Source organism: Rhinatrema bivittatum, chromosome 5, assembly GCF_901001135.1.
Source record: "Rhinatrema bivittatum chromosome 5, aRhiBiv1.1, whole genome shotgun sequence".
NCBI lineage: Eukaryota > Metazoa > Chordata > Amphibia > Gymnophiona > Rhinatrematidae > Rhinatrema > Rhinatrema bivittatum.
This window is the reverse complement of record NC_042619.1, coordinates 341,040,525-341,055,665: the sequence shown is the minus strand read 5'-3', so window position 1 is coordinate 341,055,665 and position 15,141 is coordinate 341,040,525. Positions and strand designations below refer to the sequence as shown.

Below are 15,141 nucleotides of genomic sequence, written 5' to 3'. Positions count from 1 at the left end.
CTCAGTTCTATTACTATGAGAAACAGGTACGTCTATCCTTCATTTTGGAATTGTTTGTTAGGCTCCAGGGAGCCACCATCTTCAGCAAACTGTATCTCCGAGGGGTGTACAATTTGATCTGGATCTGTGGGGGGACAGGAGAGGAAAACCACTTTCAACACCCGGGATGAGCCATATGAGTACCTTGTTATGCCATTTGGACTCTGTAATGCCCTGTTGGTGTTTTAACATTTGGCAATGAAATCTTTATGGACCTTTTACAATACTGTGTCCTCGTTTATTCTCATTCCCTCATTCAACACCAAGAGCATGTTAAAACAGTCCTGAAATTACCAAGAAAGATCTGCCCGTATGCCAAACTAGAAAAATGCTCATTCGAGCAAATTGAATTACCCTTCCTAGGGTAAATCATATCTAGCCAGTGTCTCAGAATGGACTCTGACAAGCTTGCCACTAACCAGAACTGTCTCCAACCAGTGGGTTTCAGGGCCCTCCAATGATTTTTGGGGTTCACTAATTACTAGCGCCAGTTCATCCCCAATTACTCCTCTTTATATATGTAAGGGCTCCTGTTATATGTAAGGGCTCCTCCCATAAATTATTTATATGTTGCCTAGTTCATCATATTATATTATGTTATCTGTTATATGTACGGGCACTGCCCAATGGTTTTTTGTTCACTGTGAACCGATACGATGTGCGAACGGATATCGGTATAAAAGAAATGTTAAATAAATAAAATAAATAAATTTAGAAGATCCCCTCATGCCTTCACCAAGAAGGACTCTGATATTTGAAACTGACCTGAAGAGGCAGCTCCAGGATTCATACAACTTAAATCTGCATTCCTAATTATGGTTTAAATACCATGACCCCCAGAAGCTCTTCTCCTTGGAGGTAGAAACCTCATCCATTGGGGTCTGGGGCAGTGCTTTGTCAGACAAATGCCAAAGGGAAAATGACCGCATGCTGAGGCTTCTCTAAGAAGTTCACACAAATTGAGAAGAATTATACAGTCAGATATTGAGAGCTTCTGGCATGAAAGCTTGACTTGAAGGAATGGGATACAACTTTTGGAAGGGGATTTACATCCCATCACCATAATCACAGACTATAAAAACTTGTATACCTCCAAAAGGCTCAATGATCAGATCCTCAGCAGGCAAGGTGGTCATTCTTTTTCAGCCGCTTTGACTTTCAGTTAACATACAGACCAGTGGAGAAATATCGGTGTACATGCCCTCTCTCACTCCTTTGAGCCAATGGATACCCAAGAAATGCCAGAGTACATCATCAACCTGGCGAAGATCCTTGCCATCGCCCCTGTTACTGTACAAACTGGGAAAATGGTTGTTCCCAAACACTGCAGGGAGAAAGTGCTCTATTGGGTCCACAACTGTAGTCTGGCTGGACAACTGGGCATTTGCAAGACTTTAAAATTGCTATCCTGGCACTATTGGTAGCCTTAAGTTTCTAAGGATGTTGAATCTTGCCCTAACTGTGTCGCCAACAAGCCATCTCACTTGCGTCCTTTGGGACTTCTCTGGAAAGACCATGGTTTCATATAGTAATAGACTTTATGATGGACCTTCCTCCTACTGAGGGTTATACAGTAACCTAGGTCATAGTATACTGCTTTTCTAAAATAGTGCATTTCGTACCACTTCCAGGCCTGCTGACAGCTACTGAACTCTCGTCACTTCTTTCAAAATGTTTTCTGCTTTCACAGACTACCGGAACAAATAGTCAGTGACAGAGGCGTCCAATTTACATCTAAGTTGTGGAGAAACCTGTGCCAGAAATTCAATATCACCCTTGACTTCTCATCTGCCTACCATCCCAAGTCCAATGGGCAAACAAAATGAATCAATCAGATCCTGAAGGCTTTCCTTAGGGCCTAAGTCAATGAAAGGCAGGATGACTGGGCCTCCCTGCTACCATGGGCTGAGCTCTGCCAATAATAATCATGGAGAAGAATCAGCAGGATCCTTAGCATTTACCATTATTTGCAGACAGCACACAAGGATTCCTGTTCCACTCCCACTAACAACCCCTTGTCTGGTGGCAATAAACACTGCCCAGAAGCTTGGGGAACTCTGGAAAAGAATTCACCAGCTCCTCCTCAAGGCTAAAAAAGATACAAGAAGGAAGCTGACATGCAACTCTGCCCTGCACCTCAGTTTAAGCCAGGAGACAAAGTCTCTGTCCTCTGTCCATGTGACCCGTCTAGCTTGCCTCTGCATGAGGAGGGTCCAATGGACCTTGAGGTCCCAGTGGTGACAGGCTTCCCAGGATCTCGAGGCCCCTGTTGCAATCACGTATTCTCTGCAAGTGTCCCTATCCTGGTGGGAAGATCTTTCTAACCTGGAAAAGGTACTTGCCTTCCAAGCCTCTCTGCCCCAGGCGATTCTCAACATTGATTCTTCCCCTCAGGGCTGGAGGACCCATGTGAATGGTATCCATATGCAGGGTCTCTGGACTGCCTCCGAAGCCTGCTGACAGACAAACTTCCTGGAGCTATGGGCAATCAGGTACTGGTCAGGGACCAGTTGTCATCCAAGGAAGTCCTAATTCAGACGGACAACCAAGTTGTGATGTAATACATCAACAAGCAGGGAGGCAGAGGGCTCATTCCTGCTGTGCCTGGAGGCAATGCAAGTGTGGACTAGGGCCCTCTCACAGGGGATGTGTCTGCATGCCACATACCTGCCGGATCATCTGAATGTCCTGGTGAGTCACTTAAACCGATCCTTTCAACCCCATGAGTGGTCCCTCCACCTGGGGGTGGTGGCCGAGCTGTTTCGCCGCTAGGGCATGCCAAATGTGGAGCTCTTCACCTCCTCTCACAACTACAAGGTGTGCAAGTTCTGCTCCCTGTTGATGGACGACAGACATCCGGCCTGCGATGCCATCTCCCTCCAGTGGGACAGAGGCCTGCTATATGCGTACCCCCCTCTGCCGCTCCTGCTGAAGACGTTGCTGAAAATTATATACATAGAAATAAAGAAATGATGGCAGAAGAAGACCAAACGGCCCATCCAGTCTGCCCAGCAAGCTTTCACACTTTTTTTTCTCTCACATACTTATCTGTTTCTCTTGGCTCTTAGTAACCTTTTTTATTCTATTTCCCTTCCACCCTCGTAGAGAGCAGTGTAGGAACTACATCTAAGTAGTTCCTACATGCTTATCTGTTTATCCGGACTATGTAATTCAGTCCTTGTTGGTTGTTGCCTGAATATAGATCCACCTTTCTTCATCCCCTCCCTGCCGTTGAAGCAAAGAGCCATGCTGGCTATGCATTGAAAGTGAAGTATCAGTCTTGCTCCCCTGCCGTTGAAGCAGAGAGCTATGCTGGCTTTGCATTGAAGGTGAAGTATCAGTCTTGCTCCCCTGCCATTGAAGCAGAGGGCTATGCTGGATATGCGTGAAGTGTCAAACTTTCTCCCCTGCCGTTGAAGCAGAAAGTGAAGTATCAGGCTTATTTGGTTTGGGGTAGTAACCGCCGTAACAAGCAAGCTACTCCCCGCTTTTTTGTGAATGCAAATCCTTTTTTCCACATTTCTTCATTGCCACTGAAGCTTAGAGCAATGTTGGAGTCGCATTAACCGTGTGTAAGTTTATTGAATAAGGGTATTATCACCAGGTAGTAGCCGTCGTTCCCGTGTGCCACCAACTCTTCATTCACATCCTTTAGACTTTATGGATCCACAGTGTTTATCCCACGCCCCTTTGAAGTCCTTTACAGTTTTGGTCTTCACCACCGGAACCATGAATCTGGTTGTGCCCTTCTGGCCACGTTAAGTCTGGTTCCTGCTTCTGCAGGGCTTGTCTGTGCGGGCCCCCATCTGGCTGGGGACGGCACTCGATCTCGTCTCTTAGAATCAGGGCACCCTGAGATCCAATATGGCCGCGGAGGGAGAGGTCGGCGTTTTTTGAGCTCCTCGATCAAACCCTATTGCCTCAGAAATAATGCCCCATATGAAGAGAAAGGGAAAGGTGAGAGCGGATTCCTCCTTACCCTCTACACCTACCTCCTCTCAGCCACGTATCGAGGGTTTTTTTGCTCCGACTTTTGTTTCCAGCCCCGGGTTGGAGTCCGCTGGCTCTCCTGGACGAAATATCGTTGTCCCCGTGGCAACTAGAGAGTCCCTCTCCTCCTAACCAAGGAGCAAGCCCGACTGTTTACACGCCCCCACAAGGTTCTGGTACCGGAGGGAGAGCGGTATTGGAGGATCATTCGGGTGAGAAATCCGAGGTTTTAATACCTGCGACTGCTAAGGCCAGATCGGAGGGAGGAGAAAACCCCCCGAGTATGGCGGAGGACACTGCGCCAGGGCCTAGCAGTAATGTCAGCTTGCAGAGGAGCAGAGAGACGCCGACAGATGAGTCCATCAGGATTGTAGAGGTCTGTCAGCAAGGAATGGTGAGTCAGACCTTGTCTGTGCAGAAACTTGTCCGGCCAAAAGTTACTACGCTTGACTCTATTTGGTCTGCAATTGTAATGCTTGAAAAAACTATTTCCACACTTGTGGTTGCTGTGAATTCCTCACAAAATATAATAATGGAACTTGAATCTCAAAAAAAAGATCATGAGAAAAAGATACAAGAAATTACTAAGGAGGTCTCGACTGTTAAAGATATCCAGGTAAAAATGATTCAAGCTGAAGATATAGTCACAAGGAAAATTGAAAATTTGGAAAATAAATCAAGATATCTTAACTTGAGAGTTTTGAACTTTCCAAGTGTTAAAATGTTATCTCCTCAAGAACAGTTTAAAAAATATATGACTGAGATATTGCAAATTCCAAATGAAGTATTGCCACCCATTTCAAACATATATTTTGTTACGACACCAAGGAAAAAGAATCAACAATTTCAAACACCACCGGATCAACCTGCTGGAGGTGATTTATCACTATTTCTAGAAACATCAATGGAGGATCAAGTGGAATGTTTTGGGACTTTATTAGTAACTTTCATGTTTCCTTTAGACAGAGATAATATCTTAAAAATGTTTTTTTGTAATCGTGAGAAGCTGTACCTAGGGCAGAAGGTCTGGATTTATCCAGACCTTACAAAAGATACACAAAAAAGCATTAAAGAGTTTCTAAATATGAGTCAGGCAGTTAGGAATATGGGGGGGTCAAATGATTATTCGGTACCCGTGTAAATGCACTTTGAGATTAGGAGAAAATAAATATATTTTCTTTGACCCGACCCAATTGAAACAACTGTTGGACAGTCGCACAGTACCTGGCTGAGGAACCCATCTCTAGTATGATTAGTTAGAAACATTAATCCTCCCTCCTTTTTTTTTTTGTAGTTTAATTGTATGAGATGTCCTATTAGTAAAATATTGGATCTCCAATTTTCTTTATGTCATTGTTAGCGAGGGGAACTAGTATTTCCAAAAAACTTTTCTTTATTACATACTTTGTATAAATGAAAAATTTTTATTTCCTTTATTGTACGGTAAAGTATGATATTGATTTGGTATAAAAGTTCCTGTACTTGTAACATTTTGAAAATGAGAAATAAAGAATTAAAAAAAAAAAAAAAAAGAATCAGGGCACCCTGTACATCGGCCTGGATGTTGAGTGCATAGAACTTCAGCATCTGGCGTTCTCGGCCTGCATCTCCCAGGTCCTGGTGGCATCCAGAAACCCCTCCACCAAAATGTCCTACAGCTTGAAGTGGAAAAGATTTTCCATCTGGTGTATAAGGCATGAGTTGTTTTCCTTCTTCTGCCCCCTCCCTCAGCTGTTGGACTACATGCGGCACTTCTCCGAGACTGGGCTTCAGACCAGCTCGGTCAGGGTCCACCTGAGTGTTGTCAGTGCATACCATCGGAATGTCGATGGCACGGTGGTTTCCATGCAACCTCTGGTAGACCGGTTCATGCGGGGCCTCCTCCAGCTGAAGCCCCCTCTTTGGCCTCCTGTCGTAGCTTGGGACCTCATCGTTGTCCTGGCATGGCTTATGTGACCTCTTTTTGAACCGCTGCAATCTTGCGACCTGAAATTTGTCACCTGGAAAGTGTTGTTCTGGTAGTGATTACTTCAGTTCATAGGGTCAGTGAGCTTCAAGCTCTGGTGACCTACCCACCATACACGAAGTTCTTCCAGTATCGTGTGGTGTTGCATATGCATGCAAAGTTCCTGCCCAAGGTGGTTTCAGATTTCCACTTTAATCTATCGTGTTACCCACCTTTTCCCCAGGCGTCATTCGCACTCAGGGGACCGAGCCCTTCATACCTTGGACTGCAAACGGGCCTTGGCTTCCTTTCTGGATCGTACAGCAAGCCACAGACAGTCCACCCAGCTCTTCCATTCTTTTGATCCCAACAGACCGGGAAAGGTGTTGGGTAAGCATATCCTCCCGAACTGGTTGGTGGATTGCATTGCCTTTTGCTATCAGCAGGCAGGTCTCCCACTTCCCGCCAGTGTCGGTAGCTCATTTGCATGCAGTCCCCATCGCCAAGATTTGTCGGGCTGCAACCTGGAGTTCTCTTCACACGTTTGTGGTTGATTACTGTTTGGACAAGGTAGGGCATGAGGAAAGTGCCCTTGGTCAATCTGTCCTATGCAGCCTGTTCCAGTCCTGAACCCAGCTTTTCATTCCTTGCTCTGTGGGAACCAGACAGTCCCTTTTCAGCCCATGGCGCCACAGTTGTTGTTATGACCGTTGGCAATTTGTTCGGTTGCTGTGCTCCCTATGGTGACTAGGAATAGTCTGGAGCTTGGTACTCGCCCACATATGAGGACTACCATTCTGCTTGTCCTAAGAGAAAGCACAGTTGCTTACCTGTAACAGGTATTCTCCTAGGACAGCAGGAAGTTAGTTCTCAGAAATCCCACCCGCCTCCCCACAGAGTCGGGTTCTCTTTTCAGTTTGTTTTATTTTTTCACTCATATTTTTTCATCTATATTATGAGTCCGAAGGGGGACCTTGTGTGGATAGCAGCATGCTTGGCATGCTCAGTGTGCTGGTCAAAGCTTCTAGAAACTTTTACAAATGTTTTCTGTGTCAGCCTCCATCGGATGATGTCCTCCACATGTGAGGACTAACATCCTGCTGTCCTAGGAAAACACCTGTTACAGGTAACAAACTGTGCTTTCTCCTCTTTCAGATATATTGTGAACTTTATACCAGGAATATGTTCTAGGATAGTTTTGAAGGTGCGGTTAGAAAGGTTGGGTCAGATGTTTTACAAAGAAGATATATATATATATAATTTACAATATTGCAGGAATGTTTTCAGATTTCTGCTGTGCAAATTAATAAATATTTTATTTTGAAATAGATCATTTTCTCTGATTTGAAAAGAAAAATGACCGTTTGAAGCTCTGTCTAAGAGTTGGCAAGGTTCTTGAGGCTCCCGGATCACAGTTTATAAAATACTAGTATATATCTCTGCACACTCACTTAGAAATGCAAATAGTGTGCTGCGTACATTTTTGAAAGTTGGTCTAAAAGTATATATTATATGCTTTTGTATTTTTATTAAATGTAATGTGTGTTTTATTTGTGATTCATTATTTTTTGAGAAAAATATCTATTTGCTAAATCAAAATTGATATTGTTATGATAGATTGAACTAAGTCTAATGTTTTATATGGCAAGTGATGGGTTTATGTAAATGGGTTCAGAATATTTTGTACATTTTTTCCATTCAAAAGCTAACACCTTCGTAAAGGATAGTTACTCTGTTTCATAGTAGTGGTAACTTTTAAAGATGGGTAAAAAAGGGTTGTGTTCGTTGAGTGGGTATGAATGTTTCTTATGTGTTTAGTGTTGGTAGGCTCTTCAAATGGCTTGCTTGTAACATATGAATAGAATCTTGCTGAGTGATAACACTGGTCTACAACAATTTTGCTGACTACAAGATAATGTGATCTTTATGTAGTTTAGTGTGCTGAATCCAAAAATCATATCTGTTTCCTCCAATCACGTCCGGTTTTTCCGCAAAACGCTGTCTATTCATAAACTCTTATAGCAACAACGGTTGTCGGTATATAAAACCATCTAAATAAATAAATAAATAAATTATTATTTAGATATGCTGAATACGCAAAAAGATAATGTGCAGAAAGACATGCTGAATACGCAATTGGTATAAACAATAGGAAGATTGCTTATTAAACAGTTTAAAACTGCTGACGTCGGCATTTTATGGCTATATAAGCAGCGTGAAAACCGTCGGCAGCATTCAGTCGTTCAAGAAGCTTAGAACTCACAGCAAATTTAACTCTGTTAAATCTGTTTTTGTTGAATATGTCATCCAACACTCAGATAGTTTGTGGATGGTGCCGGAATGATCCTGATATATTCTGTTACATTTCTGGCTGTTTTACAACACCCAAATTGCATTTCATTGATAGCCACCTGAACTACTTCCCCTCAAATCTTGGAGCTATGAGTAAAGAACAAGGAGAACACTTCCACCAAGACATCAAGACTATGGAACATAGATATCCAGATGGTCCAGAGAAGGGCAACCAAAAAGGTGGAGGGTCTTCATCAAATGACTTATGAGGAGAGATTGAAGAATCTAAATATGTACACCCTGGAGGAAAGGAGGAGCAGGGGTGATATGATACAGACTTTCAGATACTTGAAAGATTTTAATGATTCAAAGACAATGACAAACCTTTTCCGTTGCAAAAAAATCAGAACCAGGGGTCACTATTTAAAACTCCAGGGAGGAAGACTCAGAACCAATGTCAGGAAGTATTTCTTCACGGAGAGGGTGGTGAATGCCTGGAACGCCCTTCCAGAGGAAGTGGTGAAGACCAAAACTGTGAAGGATTTCAAAGGGGCGTGGGATAAATACTGTGGATCAATAAATTCTAGAGGAAGTGAATGAAGAGAAGAGGCATGGGGGTGGCTTGCAGGAATGATGGCTACTACCTGGAGATGAATATCCTTATTCAATAAACATACACACGGTTAATGCGACTCCAACATTGCTCTATGCATCGGCAAGAGGAAATGTGGAAAAAAGGATTTGCATGCACATAAAAGCAGGGGAGTAGTTTGCTTGTTACGGCGGCTACTACCCCAAACCAAAAATGCCTGATACTTCACTTTAAATGCATATCCAGCATAGCTCTAGGTTTCAACGGCAGGGGGAATGAAGAAAAGATGTTTTATATTCAGACATCTACCAACAAGGACTGAATTATATAGTCTGGGTAAAACAAATAAGCATGGTTGTAGCTTGCTTGTTTCGGCGTTTACTACCCCAAATCAAGCCTGATCCTTCACTTAGAATACATATCCAGTGCAGCTCACTGCTTCAACGGCAGGGGGGGGGGGATGAAGAAGAGGATTTATATTCAGACAACCAACAAGGACTGAATTGCACATGCTGGTAAACAAGTGTGGGAGTAGCTTGTTTATTACGGCGGTTACTACCCCAAACCAATTAGCTGGATACTTCACTTAAATGCAGCTCCAGCACTTCTATCTACGATGGCGAGGGTGGAAGGGGAATAGAACCAAAAAAATTATTTAAAGGGACAAGAGTAACAGAAAAGTATGAGAAAAACAAGTGTGAAAGCTTGCTGGGCAGACTGGATGGACCGTTTAGTCGTCTTCTGTCATTTCTATGTTTCTATATCAAGGCAGATGGAACACAAACATGATGGCAGACTACTGCTGGTGTTTACAGCATGACAACCCTGATCATAACTATTCCAGAGCATCCAAAAAGAGAAAATTTCTCCCTAACAATTAAAATTTACACAACTATTGCTCTCTTGCGGCTGATACAGTAAGGGGCGGTAGAAAGAAGTGCGTTAGTGCCCGGCGCACCCGCGTTTGCCGCACACACAGTTCGGATCACCTACCGCTCGATACTGTATTTAAATGGCATGCAAATGCAAGCCGCGTCCAACCCGCGTCCAAAGCACATCCATGAAGCGCAATCCATTTTACTGTATAGGCGCTATACAGCGCAACCCCCCAGCAGCAGCAGTAGAAGGGCGTCGAGAGAGAGCGGCTTCAGCAGCCCCGCTGGCTAAAGTGAATACGTGTACGCCTGTAGGTCCAATATGGACGCTCAAGGCAGCGAAGGCGCATGCATACACGCCGTGACTGGCTGGACGTCAGAGGTCACGGCGTGTGCGCATGCGCCTTTGCTGCCTTGAGTATTGGACCTACAGGCGTGCACGTATTCATCTTCGCCGGCAGGGCTGCTGAAGCCGCTCTCTCTCGCCGCCCTTCTACTTCAGGGTCAGGGTAGGCGGTAAATTTAACCGTTTTATGTAAAAGCCTTGGGCAGTTATTTAAACCCCGGGTGATTAGCCGTTCCATGTAAATTGGATTGATTTGTATTTCATACAGGAATTTCGGTATATAAAAATTAAAAATAAATAAATAAATTAGTAGGTTAAAGACTCGGCAAAATAGGCTAAAAAGGCGATAGTCGGGGCACACTTTACTGTATGGGAGGGAATAGCTAATCGGATCGTTTACATACATATACATGCCGCGGGCGGAAAGGGATACGCATTGAGCTAAAGAAGCGGTAAGGATCAGTAAAAACAGATAGTGAATCGCGGGTTAGACTTACGTGGCAAAATTGTGAGTACACAGCGGGTTAGAAACGGGGTAACTGCGGCCGCGCTTTACTGTATCGGCCTGTTGGTTCGAAGATAGACTCGGTTTTTGCATGAAACAAATATATTACGTGCTATCGCTTCTTAAGAAGTTCTTATTACTCTTGGTATTCGACTTTATAATCTTTAATCAAACATTTATTTGTGAAAAAATTTGATGTATTACATACTTTTTGACTTCATATTTGGAATCAGCACCTTTCATTTGGGTAAAATCAGCAAAAATTATTAGGTTAGCAGAAAACATTTTTTCAAATGTAGACCAGTGTAATAATTTTTTGTAAAGTAAGCGAGTTTTGGTTTTAAGTACTTTTTATGCAATTTGCAGTTTTGTGTACTTAATTGCATTATATGAAAACATTGAACAAAATATGAACTTTAAAAAAATAGGTTTTGAATTTTGTGTTTTAGGAAAGTTCAATAAAAATTTGTGTCATATATAGATACTACTAGTAACTTGTTGAAATATATGGCTGATCTTTATTGCTTGCATAGATAACTTAGAAATAAAGCATAAACAGTGCAGAAAAAGAAATATTTTGTTTGAGGTTACTGCTTCATGTCTTGTAATTTATATTTTTGCAGTTGGAAAGAGCAGAGGTTCGCCTGGAAGGAATAGACACAATGCTAAAACTGGCAATAAAAAGTTTTTTGCTTCCATCTGTACAGTATGCCATGTTTTGTGGCTGGCAAAGACTTGTTCCTGAAGGAATTTATTTAGGGTAAATAGTTTATTTTTTGTCTTGGTTTTAGAAATGTATTAAATGTAGCTTTTTTGTTGTTGTTGTTCAACTGATCATATAATCTACTTGGTATATTTTTCTTTTGTTAGTGACCCCCTTACAGACTGTGTAAAAGATGTTGACTTGATTGCTCCATATAACCGAATGCTACTGGAAGTGACATTTGGAAAACTGTATGCATGGGCTATTAATAATATTCGAAGGATTTTGCTGGATGCTAGTAGCATATTCAAAGAACTAGGTGAGTTTTTAGGACATAGAAGATCTACAAATATTTATTAGGAAATGACTTAATTGTTAACAGCACATAAGCTATGAAAATAAAGTTTAGATTTTATCTCTTTAGATGCTTGTATTTATGGATATCAATATTGAGTTTGTTCATTTTTTTTCCTTCTCTTCTCCTCCTCTTTAATGGGATTTGTCCAGTCATATGTCACTATCTGGCTATTACCTAATGTGCTTTGGGATCTATTAAGGATAAATGTAATTTTTATCAGTAAACAAGACATCAAAAGATTTTTATTGTATATATTTTGCGATTGGACCTTTTATTTGTTGAGTATGTTCTAATTCATATCTAGGTATCCAGCCTGTTCCTTTGCAAACCATTACCAATGAGAATCCTGCAGGACCAAGCCTGGGCACTATCCCGCAAGCACGTTTCCTTATAGTGATGCTGAATATGCTGACCTTACAACATGGAGCAAACAGTCTTAATCTCCTCCTGAACTCTGGAATGCTGGCATTGACCCAAACAACCCTCCGGCTAATAGGTAGAAAAATCCTTGTTAGGCTTTTTGTCTTGTGTAAAAAAGAAAAAAAAAAGTAGCTTTACATTAACTGTTCACCTCTGTTGTATTTTAAGAGGAACAATAATGCTTAAGTGCCAGATATATATCTGTAAGATACTGAATATTGTATAATTCAGTTTGATTCATTAACAGCGTGTGACCTCATAAAACTGTGTCTTATATGAATTTGTGAAAATGAAGTGCCCTAATTGTGTAGGGGTCAGAGTCGGCAGAATTTCTATTAGGTAACCAAGCTCTGCCCCTATCTCCGAGCCCCATATCCATTGCTAATTTCTTAACTTTATGTTTACAGTTAATATCATTGTTTTTTTTAATGCATTCTTCACATATATCAAAGAGTATAATTTTTCATTCCTAGGCCAACCAATAAAATGCTAGACAATCAGGCATAGTGGTAAATTAAAAAATGATTAAAAAAAACAAAAAAAAAAACATTTTTACTAATAGAGCATAGGAACATAAGATATGCCTTACTGGGTCAGACCAAGGGTCCATCAAACCCAGTATCCTGTTTCCAACAGTGGCCAATCCAAGTCACAAGTGCCTGGCAAGTTGCCAAACATTAAATAAATCATGAGCTACTGTTGCTTATTAATAGCAGTTTATGGATTTTTCCTCTATGAATTTACCAAACCTTTTTTAAATCCAGTTACACTAACAGCTGTAACCACATCCTCTGGCAATGAATTCCAGAGCTTAACTATGCACTGAGTGAAAAAGAATTTTCTTAAATTTGTTTTAAATGAGCTACTTGCTAACTCATGGAATGTCTCCTGGTCCTTCTGTTATCTGAGAGAGTAAATTATTATTGAGAAAATAAATAACTGATTTACATTAACTTGTTCAAGTCCTTTTCTGATTTTGTAGACCTCTATCATATCCCCTCCTCAGTCGTCTCTTCTCCAAACGGAACAGCCCTAACTTCCTTAGCCTTTCCTCATAGGGCAGCTGTTCCATGCTTCTTATCATTTTGGTTACCCTTCTCTGCACTTTTTCCAGTGCAACTATAACTTTTTTGGTATGCGGTGACCAGAATTACACACAGTTTTCAAGATGTGGTTTCACCATGGAGCGATATAGAGGCATTATAACATCCATCCTTTTATTTGCCTTTCCCTTCCTAATAATTCCTAACATTCCGTTTTCTTTTTTGATCGCCACAGCACACTGAACCGAGAATTTCAATATATTATCCACTGATGCCTAGATCTCTTTCCTGGGTAGTAACTCCTAAGATAGAACCTAACATTGTGTAAGGTTATTTTTCCCTATATGCATCACTTTGCACTTGTCCACCTTAAATTTAATCTGTCATTAGGAAGCCCAATCTTCCAGTCTTACAAGGTCCTATTGCAATTCAGAACAATCCGCTTGAGATTTAATTACTCTGCATAATTGTCATCTGCAAATTTGATCACCTCTCTCATTATACCCCTTTCCAGATCATTTATAAATATATTAAAAAGCACCAGTCCACATACAGATCCCTGAGAAACTCCACTGTTTACCTTTTTTCACTGTGAAAACAGACCTTTTAATCCTACTCTCTGTTGCTGTATATGTTACCTGACTGTGTAAACGGCACTTCTCTGCTACAGGACACACAAGGATATCACAAGGAATTTAGTAAAAGCAAAGATAAATCTATTATTGCATATCCTTGGGAGACACAGTCAGACCTTCAACGCAGGGGAAAGCACTGCAGCCTGTCTCTCCCAGTATCTTGTAAAAGCTTATTATATAGGTTTAAACCATACACAGAATGCCTGTGACGAGGATCACTTAACGCAATATGACAGTGAAATAAACTAAACTTCTTTAACCTGAGAACTCCCCACCCACATTAAGGTCCCTTTGTTCTAGCCTTGCTTTTGCCAGATGTGTGCCGCCACTTCTTCTGAATTTCTTTTGTCCTGTCAGTAGATCAATCATTTCATCTCCAGGGGGCAGGGAGAAACTCTGATTTCAGTTGGAGTCTCTTGGAGCCAGATAAGCCAAGAATGCAGCCTCAGCCATCTGCCATTGATAACCTCATGACCTTTAAGTATAGGCTTTGCAGAGCCTAAAAGTATACCAGATATCTTCCAAATTCTTGGATCTGAGGTCAATTAAAAGTTTTCTCTATGACCAACATTGCAAGCAGGCCACATCCTGAAGGATTCTGGGAACTGAGTGAGCAATAGTCTTAGCATTAGGCTCCATATTAGGCTGTTCATATATCATTTCCCTCTTGTGCCACCTTCAATGGCAAGAATGGCACACCAGCAGGTCCGCGACGATGGGCCATAACAAAGGGGCCTAAAAAGTGTGTCCTAACAACTAACCTTGGTATTTATCAGGTGTAAAGCACAGTTGTGTGTGTCCCTCTAAATTCCTAATGAGTTTAAGTGATACTCATATAAGCATAGGCATTCACTAGTTAATCAAACAATAACATTAAAACTGAATTACAATAGAAATCATCCAGTTCTATAGTTAAACTGAAAGTGTAATAATAATATCAAAACTTTAGTCTTAAACTAGAGATTACATTGCATAAGGAAGAAATACCATATTTAAACTAATAGTCTAAAAAAAAAGATTTATTCCTAATAGAAAACAGTCTGTATGCTACAAATCACATAATATTAAATCACATACTAGTATAACTAGCATAAAGATAGGCGAGAACTAAAAAATCATTAAAGAAGAAAGTATCCATATTCTTGTTGCACTGTTCATAATGGGTGAGTCTCTGAAACTCATGTTGCACTGTTAATAATGGGTGAAAGTCTCTGAAACTATCCCTGGTTCTCTGTATGAAACAGAGAACCAGGGATAGAAGTAGATAGGTGTAACAGAGAAGAAGGAGTACGAATATATGATAGAAGAGAAAAAGAACATTGAAAACAACAACAGCTAAAAATCAGTATAAAGAAGATAGCGAATACAGAAAATAGTAACTTACGCAGCTAAGAAATT

The 15,141-nt window shown here is 41.2% G+C and overlaps 1 protein-coding gene across 1 annotated transcript in view; it reads left to right on the top strand.

Annotated features, from left to right (window-relative positions):
* Positions 1-15,141, top strand: part of LOC115092958 (E3 ubiquitin-protein ligase HERC2-like) — a 2,733,734-nt gene that overhangs the window by 841,711 nt on the left and 1,876,882 nt on the right. The window contains 3 exon segments of the mRNA XM_029604466.1: positions 11,208-11,344; positions 11,455-11,606; positions 11,950-12,141. Of these exon segments, the coding sequence (XP_029460326.1) occupies positions 11,208-11,344; positions 11,455-11,606; positions 11,950-12,141 (481 nt within the window).